This window comes from Prenolepis imparis, unplaced genomic scaffold, assembly GCF_030444845.1.
Source record: "Prenolepis imparis isolate NDT839.2.m4 unplaced genomic scaffold, iyPreImpa1.0 SCAF_6, whole genome shotgun sequence".
Lineage (NCBI taxonomy): Eukaryota > Metazoa > Arthropoda > Insecta > Hymenoptera > Formicidae > Prenolepis > Prenolepis imparis.
Window position 1 is genome coordinate 16751293 of NW_028141164.1, and position 15218 is coordinate 16766510.

The 15218-nt window shown below is 36.4% G+C and overlaps 1 protein-coding gene across 1 annotated transcript in view; it reads left to right on the forward strand.

The window, feature by feature from the left end:
* Nucleotides 1-14833, forward strand: part of LOC145937246 (multicopper oxidase 3-like) — a 108929-nt gene extending 94096 nt beyond the window's left edge. The window contains exons 6-7 of the mRNA XM_083040183.1: nt 13663-13905; nt 14607-14833. Coding sequence (XP_082896309.1) covers nt 13663-13905; nt 14607-14740 — 377 coding nt within the window. The 3' untranslated portion in view covers nt 14741-14833. The remainder of the gene's footprint in view (nt 1-13662; nt 13906-14606) is intronic.
* The last annotated feature ends 385 nt before the right edge of the window (nt 14834-15218 follow it).

Here is a 15218-nt window from a genome sequence, read left to right on the forward strand (position 1 = left end):
AATATTTCGCAATTGATGCTGTTTGTTAAATGGCTCAAGAGGACGCAGAAATTTGAAAATGACTTTAGTATCAGATGTATCTTTATTAATACGAAAATTTTTATTTTCCACATGTTGATCGGAGGTAACATATTTTAAATCCATGATTTCTTGCATGGCTTTATTGACCTGCACACGAACCGGCATTGTGTCCAAATGCACCTTTGCGTATCGCTTATTCCACTGCCTCTAGTTAAGCCACCAGCAGATTTTAAACTTCTCATTAAAACTTGTTCGATAACCAAGTCTGGGGAAAGCCCGGCCCAGATGTTATCACTTCTCCTAATGACAAAGTGGCCTGATTGAAAGTGCATACAAATATCAGGGTATTCTTCCTTGAGGTTTATCATATTTTGTAGATGTACACGGACTGATTTTGTGTAATTATTATGCAGCAAAATATGGTAACATGTCAGATAATGATTTTAAGTACAAGTCCCAATCGCCTGTGCGTTCGGCTTTAATAGATTGTCTTAAAATTGATACCATATCTACGTACTGCAACCATAGCTTTGCAGTTCTACTACATTGTATTTCGTCTCGAAATTGTTGCAATACCTTAGAAACCCGGTCCAATGCATCAGACAACAGAATTTCATTAAACGACCCAGCATTAGCATTATTAGCAATTGCACATTCATACAAATTAGGAGCTTGATTTAAATCATCTTTATATGTACAATTTACTGCATTTTCGTCAAAATTGCCATATGTTGGTGTTAACATTATTAAGTGAAGAGCCAAATCTACAATGCTGTGGGCACGTACAGCTCGTGAAATAGCTTTTCCACTTAAAATATGTTTAACGGAACCTGGTGCATATATTTGTTCTAAGACTTGTTCGAGTCCAGAATCTTCTATGACGTAACCGATACAACCTAAAAAGCTCATCCTAGTATGAAAACCTCCTAACAAAACGATTGTATTTTTTAAAATACTATCAGTCGATTCGCAAGATAAAATCGTTATTGCCTTCCAATATAATGGTCAAAATATAATGGTAAAAATTGGTCAAAAGTTATAATAGGTACCATATTTTGTTTCTTGGCTTCACGACTTACAAACAACAGTGTTGTGTATACACAAGATATATCGGTTGGGTTGTGATCTATCATGGATAGAAAGAAAATGGCAGCTTTTCCAGCCAGGGTGATCTTTTGTATAAACAGATTGCATGAATCCAGACCAACCAGGATGCGGTTGATGAAAAAACCAGCTTATGTACCATAAAAGATCAGTTTTGCTGTCGTACTCTGATGGAAATGAAAGAAGATCATTGTAAGTGATGTAATGGTCCTGTGGTTTCTTATATACATGAAATTGTATATTTCCCACCTATTTTAATGTTTCTGCTGAAACCTTTAATCGAGGGATCTTTAATGGTTTTTTTTATAGGTGCCGGAGTTACTGCAGCAATAATCCCCATACCGTGAAACGTGCCATTTCCATCAATCGTGCAAATATCGTGATCAACATTATCGGCAATGAAATGTATGACATTCGTAGATTGAAGTTCTCCATTTTGATTTAAATTATCTAGCAGACATTGTTTAGAAGTAGCTGCACATTTTTCAAAATTGAGAATTTCATTATACGATGAACAAAACCCAAGTTTATTCAAAGCGTCTACTAAAAATCGTGATGACATGTGGTGGTGTACCTGAATGGCCAAACCTAATTGCAACGGAGCTATTATAGTACGTGGTCTTGCAACTTGCATTATAGCCTGCCCGATAGAAGCTATGACAATCTCACTATCACCGTTGGAAATAATAGACGACAGTAGTAATCGAAGGGAGGGAGTTATGTACTCGAGGCAGTCATTCTGAGAAAGTTTGTTTTGAACATCATATTCATTTTTTGCGGTAATAACTGTTTTTATTTCATTTTTAATTATGTCTCTGACAGCTTTTATAATGTTACATTTATCTGATTCTGCGTCTTTTTTCGGAAGGGTATAATATTCGTGTAGGATAGCTTCAGCAGACTTGCGAAATGTCATTACATCCGGACATCCTTCAGTTGAGCTTATCAAAACATTATTTTGAAAACGCTCTACAAGAAGTTGTTTAACGCGTTTTATTCCGTAAGGTTCTACGTCAGGATTATCTATAAAGTCTTTCATTTTTATACAGAATAATGCTAGTGAAATTTGATTGTCGCTTGCTTCTTTGAAATATTCAATCGTTTTAATACAAGCATCCAACTGGTCTATGTTTGTTGGTCGTCCAACTCTAGGTTTTTCTGTCACTTCTGTGTTTATTGTATTAATTTATGTTGTACTATAACGTTTAGGGATCATTCCGACTTTGAATATTCGGAATCTCACTAAAAAGAGAATAGATCATGTTGTATGACGGGGCCAATCTTTAAAGCGTCATTTAAAGAAATCCCTTCGTTCGTTTTGCACAATGCGTTAACTACCACCCTTAATTTTGTGGTAACGCTGGTATCTTTTATTACGCAGTGGTGCGGCATGTAGTATTGTGGTCAAATGTTTCATGTTGCACTACTTTTTTTAATCTCCCTCATATGGCCTAGTTCTAAATACTCATGCATAAATCTTACGTACTCATTTTTCACTTGCGGCTGTCTTTCAAGTTTTTTCTCCAAGTTCTTCAATTGTCGAATAGCTAAGTCCCTGGAATCCCCAAGTTTCTGAAGCAATTCTTGATTTTCTGGTAGAGATATTATGAATCATCCTGCTTTATCACGTTTATATGTCTTCACAATATGTCCTTCGCATATGCGTTTTTCCGGGGATCGGGTGGTTTGCCTTACGTCATTTTCAATTTGCCAAAAGCGTGTAAAATTCTCATTTAGTTGTTCGTCGATTACCAAATTGCATACCGTTCTTTTCTGTTTATGACCAGTAGATATTAAATTGCACGATGCTTTCTATCTAAGAAGTGTCTTTTGCCATATAGGTTGTACTTTCGATATCCTAATTCTTCCAATACACATCAGATCGAAAAATATTTCAGCTCCTAGTAAGAGATCTACCTTTGCTGATTTATAAAAGTCAGAGTCGGCTAAAGTGATATCCTCTGGAATTTGTACGTCATTGACATTGATTCGATCGCAAGGTATAGCTTGCGTAATTTGATCTAACTAGACAATAGATATAATCACATAGTTGTTAAGTCTGGATTTTAAAGTTACTCGAATTCTATTATTCGTTTGTGTAGCTATTTCCCCTAAACCACATATAGGGATATGCATGGCGAATTGCTCAAGAGCTAACCTTTTCGCGCAATCATCTATATCTATAAGTACCGTCCGTCTGTCTGTCTGATCGCGAACTACTCCTTCATTAATGGACCGATTATCTCGAAATTGGTACCAACATTTTTCAAATTTTACGGGGAGTGCGACGATGTGGTTAAAAAAAAATTTTTTTTTAGGAGAGTCATACACTCCTATGCTATGTGTCTGACATGATACACATACACAGACACAGACACACACACACACGAATACATCCGAACACAACCGATCATACCCGAACACACCCGAACACACCCAAACATACTCGAATTTACCCGAACACACCCGATCATACCCGAACACATCCGAATACACCTGAACACACCCGAGCACACCCGAACACAACCGATCATATTCGAACACACCCGAACATACTCGAACCTATTTTTTTTTCTTGCGTTGAGGAAACCTTTTATAGGTACCCTCGCTCCTCGGGTAAGGAAGCGAAGGGTTATATGGGACTCCTTCTCCTCATCCCAGGGAAGACCTACCCGAACACACCCGAACATGCTTGAACTTACCCGAACACACTCGACCACATACGAACACATCCGAATACAACCGAACACATCTAAACACATCCGAATATATCCGAACACATCCGAATACACCTGAACACATCAGAATACACTCGAACACATCCGAATATATCCGAATACACCCGAATACACTTGAACACATCCGAATACACCCGAACACATCCGAACATAACGAAATTTTTGAGCATGTCAATAAGCACCCAATTCTGTCTGTTTGGAATTAAATTAAAAAAGAAACGAAAACAAAACCACATAACATACATCCCCGTAACATTAGAAACATTTTAGTACCTATTTCACCAAATTCGATCCACAAATGTAGAAGTAGTTCGCGGTCAAACAGACAGCTAATGTTCTCTGTTTGATCGTGAACTGCTCCTACATTTATATATAGGCCGATTTTCGTGAAATCGGTACCAAAATTTTCCTCATTTTCCGGGAAGTGATCTTACGTGGCTTTTTTTGATTTGTTTTTTTTTAATTTAAATTAATATCAGTAAGTACCTAATTCTGTCTAATATTAAATATATTAAATATATATTAAATATAAATACATAATAAATAAAGAAAAAAAGAAAGTTACATACAGGCTTTGAGACCCGCGCGAAGCGCGGGCCGAAAAGCTAGTTAGTAATAACACACGATTGCGATCTATTGTCCAACAATGTCTGACATATTACGTCTTCACCTTTGTTATTTGTTACTTGTACTAATACCGTTGCGAGAAGAATTTGTTTATTTTGCCGGATTGACGCATGACTTACGCCAATAGCCACCATCTTCTTTTGATCTGAAGTGTTCGTGTCCTCTGTCGATGACTCCGACTTCTTTGCTATTGCCTGTTCTAAGTGAAGCAAAGTATTGTTTCTTGCTGCACATACGACATCCGCCCAACGAACACTGTTTTGCTTGATGAGATGCGAATTTTAAACAATTTAAGCATAGCCTTCGAGATTTAGCCTCCTTTACTCTTTTATCCACTTCTAGCTGCAGATAATCTTCACATTTATATATTATAGCGTGATTTTCCTTGGAGCAATATGCACATTTGTTACTCGTTGTGACTATTGTTGTGCCTCTCAGGGTATAACGGGATTTGTAGGATACTTTGAGGGGTCCGTTCGTCTTAGGAGTTAGGACTCCGAGTGTCGAGGGTGGTGAAAAGAACACTTTGGTCACAAGAGAAGAGTTTATTCCAACTCACGTGTACAATTCTTTGGTATGTCGAATCGCAGCGCGTCCTCACAATAGATTAGCTGTAATTACTTGTCGCCCTCGGTTCGGAATACGGCCCCGAGGAGTTAATCAGGCGCGCTTATATTACCCGAAAGTAGGTTTTGTTTTTCGGTTAATGTGTCGCATGTATGCAATCGGTTTTGCATCGTCTGCGTTTTACGATCTCGAATGTGTCGCGATGTCTTAACGCGTGTATGCAATCGGTTGCGTTTTTGATTTCGAGACGCGCGCTATATCTTTTGAAATGCTGATTCTGCGTTCTCTTTTGTGGGTTTTTAGGTCGTGGTTGGGTCATAGTGTTTACGGTTACAACACTATGTTTGCTGTCGTAGCCATGGTATGATTGTATTTTTTTTATTAGACCCGGACTCTCCTACGCGACTGGTGTGTGTTGATGCTTCCAATGTTTTACAGTGCTGAGCGAGGAAATCCGTCAATTGTTTGAGAGTGGAAACCTTTCCTCTTTTTACAGTAACCTCCCAAGCTCGGCTTGTCTTCTGGTCTAAGCGACTCGTAATAAAATGGACTATTAAATCGTTCCAGTGTTCGGTGGGCCTTTTTAATGCCTTTAGAGCCCGCAGATGCTTTAACACGTTATCAAGCATACGCCGCAATAATATGTGATTTTCTTTAGTCATTATATATTAAATAGCGCCTTAATGTGCTTCTATATTATTAAGCCAGTACCGTCATACCTTTCTTCGATCTCCAATGCCTCGATATAATTTTCTTTGGAGACTTCGACAAAGCCAATTACGTCGCGTGCTTCTCCTTTTAAGGCTGACATTAGGTACTGCATTTTTTGAATGTCCGGCAGCGCAGCGTTTTGATCAATCATACTTTGAAACATATTACGGAATGGAATCCACTCTTCGAACATGTCTGTAAACGTAGGTAAATTAATGCGCGGCAATTTTAAGTGATCATTGGCAACGTTACTTTTCTGTGTGGCTGGCGTCTGTTCTCTTACGTTTCTCGGAATCTGGTTCAAGCTCGAGCCTTGAGATGCCATTAATTTATTCTCGATTGGCGTTTCAAGCTCAAATGCTATAGAGAAGTGCCTTTCCTCGAATGACTGTCTCTCTTCATTATGATCCGCGATATCTTCCCGACTAACCTCCAATTCTTCAATGGCGGCTTGCGTTATGTGGAAGTGATTCCACATTTCACTAAATTTTTGTAATCGCTGACGTAATTATATTATCGACGTGCCTTGAGCGTCTAATCCGTCTAGATAATTTCGACACCTCGTGCATTGAGACTTAATTTGCGCCCGCTTTGCCTTTAGCACCTTCAATTGCGCCGTCTCCGCTATGTTACTTCGCGCTTTTTCACGGGTAATCTTTTGTGACTTCTACGTACCGACATTTGACGCGATTCACGCTGCTACCTCCAGCCCGTTACGATCCGGCTCGAAGGACCAATGTTACGTTGTTACCACTACAGTTCGCGTGTAAATTAGGATCAAGAGGACTCGAGAATCTTTATCGTAAATACTTTTTATTGTACATACTGTGATGTGGTCGTCACGACGCGGGTTCACCCAACCTAATCGCGGGTCAAAAAGCCGAGCGGCCACGCCAATTGCGAGATAAAGAGAGAGCGAAACCAAAAATCCCAGAGAGACTGAGCGCAGCATTATTAATATTAATTCGCTTGAATTTTAATTTATTTTCGGGAGTCTGACCGAAAAAGAGTATTGTGGCCGGAGGGGGAGGGAGAGGGAGAGAGAGAGAGAGAGAGAGAGAGAGAGAGAGAGAGAGAGAGAGAGAGAGAGAGAGAGAGAGAGAGAGAGAGTGTGTGTGTGTGTAAAGCCGTTGGAGCAAATAACGGGATAAACACGCAGCCAAAAAAACAGCGAGAGCCGACCTTCCCAGAAAAGACAAAAAACTGAGGAACCAAATATGATAAGCGAGGAATTCGGCCTTGGCGAGCCGCGTAATCACCGGCAGGAGATCCAGGGAAGCGCCCGACAACAGGCGCAGGAAGGGCCCGAGACCGGGAGGATAAATTCCCACCCGCTGGGTTCCGTCCCGTCGGACACTGGACACGAGGCCACAGCGTGGACGCCCGCGGCAATGTTGCGAGGGTCTCAAAATCCTGCGAGAATACCGCGATAATAAAAATTCTTGGCGTTATCGCGAAGGGTGCTGTTAACCCCAGTACGGCCTTGATAATTTCGCGCGGCGACAGTAAACGGCACGGCGCCGTAATTGGTTATCGCGTACGCACCCCGTGTGCGCAAGATTAAGCCAGCTATCGATTTCGGGCCGATAGATCCGGCAGATTGGTGCGACCGATCAACCCCGTAAGACGCGCTGCGGATTGAGATCCATTTTTGGCGAGATTGACGAACTCGAGAGGGACCAAAGGCTAGGAGAAAAGTTCTGGTGAGGCTACCCTCCAGTAAGCGTATGTAATTATCACGTTTGTAAAATTGTGAATCCGAGTCTCGGCCGTTCTGACGCGATCGTATCAATTAGTGAAATTTTGTCGCGTGGGCTCTGCTCTTTTTCGGGAAAATACTTGGTGTAAGAGCGATCGACGTCAAGCGGCGAGTACTGTTGCAAATTCGGGCACGTGGATAATATTAACGCGGAATCTTCGTCTCTCTGGGATTTGGTCATATATGTCGCGTCTCGTATTACATGGTTGTCGCGCCTTTTTATAACCTAGTCTATTGTGAATTTCTGTTGCTTATCGTCGTTGTATGTGTTACCCGGCTATGTCCGGACGTCCTGATGTTAACTCAGTCGCGAGGAGTCCGAAATTAATAGAGTGAGAGCGTATTTCGCGATCACCGGCGAGAGTGTAAAAGAGAGTACGCGCGAGAGAGCGAGAGCAACCGAGCGTGTGAGTGAGAAAGAAAGCGTGCGGAAAATCCCGGGCGCCTGCGATTCGCCTGTGAATTTCGCCCATCGGACCGTGAAAAGTGAATTATTCCATCTATTGTAATACTCTCCAGTCTCACCGATGATCCGAACTTCCGAACGTTCACGAATTACAAGTCAGATTTTTAATGACTATCTGTATTGTCGCGGCTATTACATCGTACAGTATTCTTCTATCGTATCGACGCGCTGATCTCGGATTTGAGCTTGTCGCGATTGCAATTCTGTGTTCGATCGTCCGAAGTATTTTCTTTTGTATCAATTTTTGGTTTACTGTGTCTTTTACATTATCTCTTGTGATTATCTTCTTTTCGATATTATTATAGTATTTAATTATATTTTGTTATATTAAATTTTTCTTTTATTACAATCCGCTATTATATTTTTCTCTTACATTTGTTTTTATTTTTCTTTGTTTACAATAAAATTTATTACTATTATTTCTTATCTTATTTCCGCTAATTAGCGTTATCTCATTTCTTTCGTATTGTCTGATTAAACGTCCGTGTTGTCCGTTCTGTGTCCATAACTTCGCGAAAAGATTGCAACATCTCTTCGGTAGCGTAATTTCGGCAACCACACCCTGCCCCTCTGCCGTTAGGCGAGCTAGTCAGTCCGTAGCGGGATTCTCGGCCTAGATTTCGTTTCGTTTAGTGATTAGTGAATGACGCGTGAAAGACCGCGTCTGGCGCCCAAAACTTTCGTATCTCGCGGATATCGTTCAGTTGCGGCACGCGCGAAACTATCAAGATCTTAGTTCTCGCCGCGTGTAAAATTAAAATCTCTTTGTTTTGCTGACGGCCCCGCTCCGTTCTTCCGACTTTTCGTCGAGGCGGAAAAAAAGTCGTCACAATACGTCTATGTAACACGACTCTTACTAGCTCACACAGCGCCCCCACTTACCACGAGTTACAGTCACTACGACAACAGCGACCTACATAGTAAGCGGCGACGGCATACATATATAAATATATAACGTAACAATATTTATGCCTAAAAAATAGCTTTCAAACAAGTTTCTTTTTTAATAAAAATAATTGTGCAAATTTCCATTTGCACATTGCTTTTTCACCATTTTATTTCGCTAATTAAAATGATTTTTCAATTATGGTTTCCTCATAGAGATAGCTTAACTTGCACATTGCTTCTTCACCATTTTATTTTGCTCATTAAGATGGTTTTTCAATTATAGCAACGTGCAAGTTGAGCTTCTTCTATAAGGAAGCCATGATTGAAAAACCATCTTAATTAGCGAAATAAAATGGTGAGGAAGCAATGTGCAAATTTCCATTTGCACAATTTTTTAAAGATTTTTATGCTAATGTGTTCCGAATGTTGTATAATTCGTCAATTTACAATTAAAAGAAATTCACCACTTCTCAACAAAAATATCAATCATGTAATGATATTTTATTCAGAACTTTCAAAAAGTTAAAAATTTAAATTTTAAAATAATTAAAAATTATATAAAAAAATTAACCATTTTGAAAATTCTCCCCAAATTAAATATTAATCATTCTTTAATAATATTTTCAAAAGTTCGATAAGCGATATTTCAAAATTTACGAAAGTTAAAGCATGTACAAACATTTTTTGAAATTGATAATTTTATAAAAACGAAAAACATTTTCACTGATCCTCGTCAAATTAAATAGCAAACATCCTTCAATAATACTCTATTTATATAAAAAAATGTATGTAAAAATATTTGTCTAATATCTCAAAATTCACGGAAGATAAAATAACCACATAAATTTTCAAAAAATATTTTATAACAACTTTATAGAAAATGAACCCTTTCACCAATCTTTGTTAAATTCAATACCAAATATTTTTTAATGGTACTTTATTCATATAAAAAAAATTAGTTCGATATCTCAAAATTTGCGAAAAATAAAAATGCACATTTCTTAAAAATTCAAAATTTTATAAAAAAATGAATTCTTTCACCGATCATCGCCAAACTCAATACTAAACATCTTTAATTGATAGTCTATTTATATAAAAAAATGTATCCAGATATCTTAAAATTTACGGAAATTAGAGCAACAACAGACATCTACATATATCTATATATCTATATACATATATCTATATATCTATATACATATATCTCTATATATATTAAATCCCTATTCTGTCTGTCGTTGAATTGATCGGGTACTTCCCGACATGCTAGAAACATCAAATTTCGCATGGTGATAGGGGTCCATCCCCAGGTAATGGGAACATTTCTGATATCTTTAATTTCGGTCTAGGGGCGCAGCCAAGGGCCCCTTATTGCGCCATAGGATTAACATGGGAAAAAACTTCAATCTGGCCTAGGAGGCTAAAATTTCGTACATTGATAGCGGTAACTATAAGACCAAAGGGAAAAATCTCAAAACACAAAATTTCAATCCAGGGGCGCAACCAGAGGCCCCTTAATGCGCCATAGGGTTAACATGGAAAACTTTAATCTGGCCTAGGAGGCAAAAAAATTGGTATACCGACAGGGGCTAACGTAAAACAAAAGGGAAAAATCGGAAAACCTAAAATTTTTATTCAGGGGCCCTTAATTCTGCCATAGGGGTTTACACGGAAAACTTTACATGACCTACGTAGAAAGATAAAATTTGGTGTTCTGCCAGGGGCTAGAGTAAAAGCAACGAATAAAGTCCAAAGAAGAAATTCAGAAAACTCACGGGCGCAGCTAGGGGCTCCTTAATATCCCATGAAAAAATATTCAGTAATAGCCATCTTAACGCCTGGCGTAGACAAACTTTTCCCCTAGTTTTTCATAAAATCTAAAATTTTATGAAAATCGAATCCTTTCACCGATCCTCGTCAAATTCAATACCAACCATCCTTTAATGATAGTCTATTTATGTAAAAAAATTTATCTTGATTTTTTAAAATTTATGAAAGTTAAAGCAACCACAGACATTTCTTAAAAAATTCAAAATTTTATAAAAAATGAAATACTGTATAAATTTGTATAAAAATTACAGTAAATAAAAGTGTTGTTCTACTTTCATTGTATGCCAAATTGGAGCGTTGCAAGTCAAATAGTTTTTGAGATATTTAAATTTAAAAAAACATGGGTGAGCACATACATATATACACACACATACATACGGACATTTTTTAAAAACGTTATTTTTAAATGTTTTGAAACATTCTGAACACATTGGCATAAAAATCTAAAAAAAAAATTTTCACGAAAACAAAGCTTCCTCTATGAGGAAGCAAAAGTAAAATATAATTTTTCTTCAAAAAATCTTCTCATGCTGTCTCTGCACAGAGGTTGGCGATCTATGTGGCTAATATAGTTTTTTGAAGCAGCTCGAAATATGTCGACTGATGCAACCGAACCGTCTAAGATCCTTTAATCAGAAATTTTGTCTTCTGCCGATAGACCTTTTTTCTATTTTATTTTTCCTTCTATTATCAGTCTCAGGAGTTCGTATTTTTCTCCACGCATTATGTGACCTAGATATTGCATTTTTCTTGTCTTGACCGTGAGTAGCAGTTTTTTTTGTTTACCCATGCGATTTAATATTTCTATATTGGTTACTCTCTGTATCCAGGAGATGCGCAGTATTCGTCGGTAGAGGTACATTTCGAAGGCTTCGATAGACTTTTCAGTGCTAATTGTAAGATCGAGAGTCCAGCTCTCGCATCCATAGAGAAATATTGACAAGATATAGTATTTAAGCATGCAGACCTTCAACTCTCTACTAAGCTCTTTTCTGATGAAAAATGACCTCATGTTGATGAAGGGTTGCTCAATCCAAGCTTTTATTTCCCTCCTAGGGTCGCATATGCTGTTGACGGTGGCATCTATTACTGAGGTTACTTGTTCGATTGTTTTTCTATGAATCGTTAAGTTAGATTAGCATCTACATGAACCTTTGAAAACACTATAATTTTTGTCTTAGAAATATTTATATGAAGGCCGAACGACTCGCTATGTTTGACTATACAATCCATCATATGTTGTAGGTCCGCTATGTTGTCAGCAATCATGACAGTGTCGTCTGCGTATCTAATATTGTTAATGTTGTTACCATTGATTTTTATTCCATCGGTGATTTCGTTTAGAGCTTCTTTGAAAATAGTTTCCGAGTATATGTTAAAGAGGATTGGTGACAACACACATCCTTGACGCACGCCTTTCCTGATAGAAATAGTTTCCGAGGTTTCATTTTCCACTCTAATTTCTGCTATTTGGTTCCAATACAGATTTTCAATTATTTGAATTTTTCATCCTGTTCACTTTCGTCGTCCGTAAGATCTTCATCAATTTTGCATGTTGTACACAGTCGATGGCTTTTCGATAATCGATGAAGCATGCAAATGCATTCACGTTCATATCTTTGCATTGCTGTGTTAATACGTTTAGACAGAAAAGTGCACATACACCATACAAATGGTGTGCAAAATCCGACCGAGCAACTTCCCCGTGGTGCACATTGGATAACGCGAATGCCGGCGGTATTACTAAAAATCTTGTAAAATACAGAAGTGACTTTGAAATGCGATAACTCGGCTCCTAGGCATGATAGAGCAATGTTTCTTGCGGCATTTTAAAGGAAAGGGTTCCTACTTCAAAGCCAATGTGGTGGCATTTATGGTTCCATCCCTGCTTTTTCCATGGACAACTACAAAGTCAAGAAATTTCTAGAGTTTTTTTGCCATCTGATTTTAAGCCTCACACGAAAAACAGTTCGATGAGACAAATAATGCTACCTTACTCACTTTAAAGTTGAGGCTTCACTCGTTAAAATGCGCACAGAAACATTGTTGTACGACCTCTCTAAGTTGAGATATGGCTTCTTAAAAATCATCAAATTTTGCAAGTTTTAAAGCGCTCCCCTAATTGTTTTGCGTAGTATATATATATACACGAGATAAATTGTTATTATTAAAATAAAAAAGGAAATGGCAATAAAAGCCTGGTGCAATTTTTAGGACGTAATAATTATTTATTTTAAACGATCTTCTGATACAGTGGTTTCTCGCCAACGTTTCGGCTTCTCCTTCGGGCTATCTTCAAGGAAATTGAAACGTTAAAGTTACATATACATGGTCAATCTTAAAAAATTTTTTTTTGTTCTCACATCGTTATAAAAATCAGATTAATACGCGGGTTTTGATCTTACTTTACAGTTTTTTGTAGGGAAAAAAGGCTCTTCAGTTGGCTATGAGACGCAATGTTCACCCAATTTTTCATCTTGATAATGAACTGATGAGTTTACATTGAGTCACGTTCCTTTTTATGCCTCTAAATAATTTAAATTAATGTTTTGGTATGATGTTAAACCTGATGTATTTCCGCAAAAAATCTATTTTTAGTCTATTTCTAATAACAATCTTCTGAAATTCAATACATGATTTAAACGATCGCGCACGTACATATCTATCGCCAAAGTAAAATCTAATATAATTAAAAAACGAGAAAAAACGCATGTTTCAGCCGGCGTAAAAATATATATTCAAAATAAGCTCATAAAATATATAATTAAAATAAAAAAGGAAATTGGCAATAAGAGCCTGGCGCAGTCTTTAAAACGCAATAATTATTTATTTTAAATAAACTACTGATACAGTGGTTTCTGGCGAATGTTTCGGCCCCTTGTTATTATTGTTTTTAATGTTATTAATGTTATTATTAATTAATTACAAAAATCAATTTTAATGTGTTACAGATCCTTTATCGGAAATGAATCATCCATTTCATTTACATGGTTATAGCTTCTGTGTAATGTATGCTGGCCAATTTGTTAATGCACCTAATAAGAACAGTATAACAAATAAGGATGTCAGTAAAGAGTTTGAAGCTCATGTGTCACGTTTAAAAAATTGTTATTATAAACATTGTGCTCCTAAAGATACTGTAATTGTACCAAATACTGGTTTTGTTATTTTACGCTTCAAGGCAGATAATCCAGGTTATAATTTTTCTATAATTCTATTGTCATTTTATAATTCTACAAAAATGTATTATTATACAGGGTGTCCGATTACTGAGTGACCAACGCTTAAGGGTAGATTCCTGGGATCATTTGGAGACGATTTTTCCTCAGCGAAAATATTGAGGCATATAATTTTTGAGTTATAAGCGATTGAAAATAAAGAGTTTTTCGTAAACTAAGCTTGTGGAAATAAAATATTAACAAAATCACATTCTTCAATTAATTTCAAGTAGAGTTTACTTTAATAGAATTTTTATTTAAGATTTAGTTACAAAGATACATGATAGCAAAAATTGGAAATATGCATAAAATGATGGTCTCCCTCGACATTTTCGCTGAGAAAAAATCGTCTCCAAATGGTCCCAGGAATCTACCCTTAAGCGTTGGTCACTTTAATCGGATACCCTGTATATAATAATACTATATATAAATATTGTATGTAAATATTACAATATGATATATAATAGTATGATAATATTATAAATAATTATATTATAAAAAATTACAATTTTAAAGTATAATTTTTTAAGAAATAAACGAATAAATAGTACATAAAAATATAAGTATAAACATTTTTTAATACAATATAATAATTATGTTAAACCATTTTTTATTCTAAATTAAAGATTTTTGCACTTTAAATAAATAATCGATCAGAAATAATATTTATCTTACAGGCTGGTGGTTTTTTCATTGTCATTTTGCATGGCACACCGCAAGCGGAATGAACGTCGTCTTACATGTTGGTGATCCATCTGATCTGCCACCTGTACCACGTGACTTTCCAACGTGCTACGATTGGACACCATAATCACGAAATTAATCTATTAATTTCTATAAGTAAAATGAAAGATTATATAAAAATTTACTTTTAAATTTAATTTTTCGTCAATTTCTTAAAATGTATAATACTATGTACAATGTCTATACATATATATACTATATATGTTAAAAATATGAAAAAATAATAAATAAAAAACCACATTGCATATTAGTAAATTGTTATTAGTAGTTGTTATTGTTATTAATAATTGTTTTTTAGTATAATAAGAGATTGTTTATGAATTTTTTTAGATTTTTATCTTTATTGATTTCTGAGTTACACATTTTAAAAAAATTGATTTTAACAATTTTCGAAAATTTCAAATATTTATAACTTAAAGAAAAATAAAAATATTGTCATTGATAAGGTCATTTTTTTGTCTTTGAATGTTTTTTTCGAAAAAAAATATTGTAATATTTTTAAAAAAATTTAATAATGTTTTAATCAATTTTAACCGAAATTATTT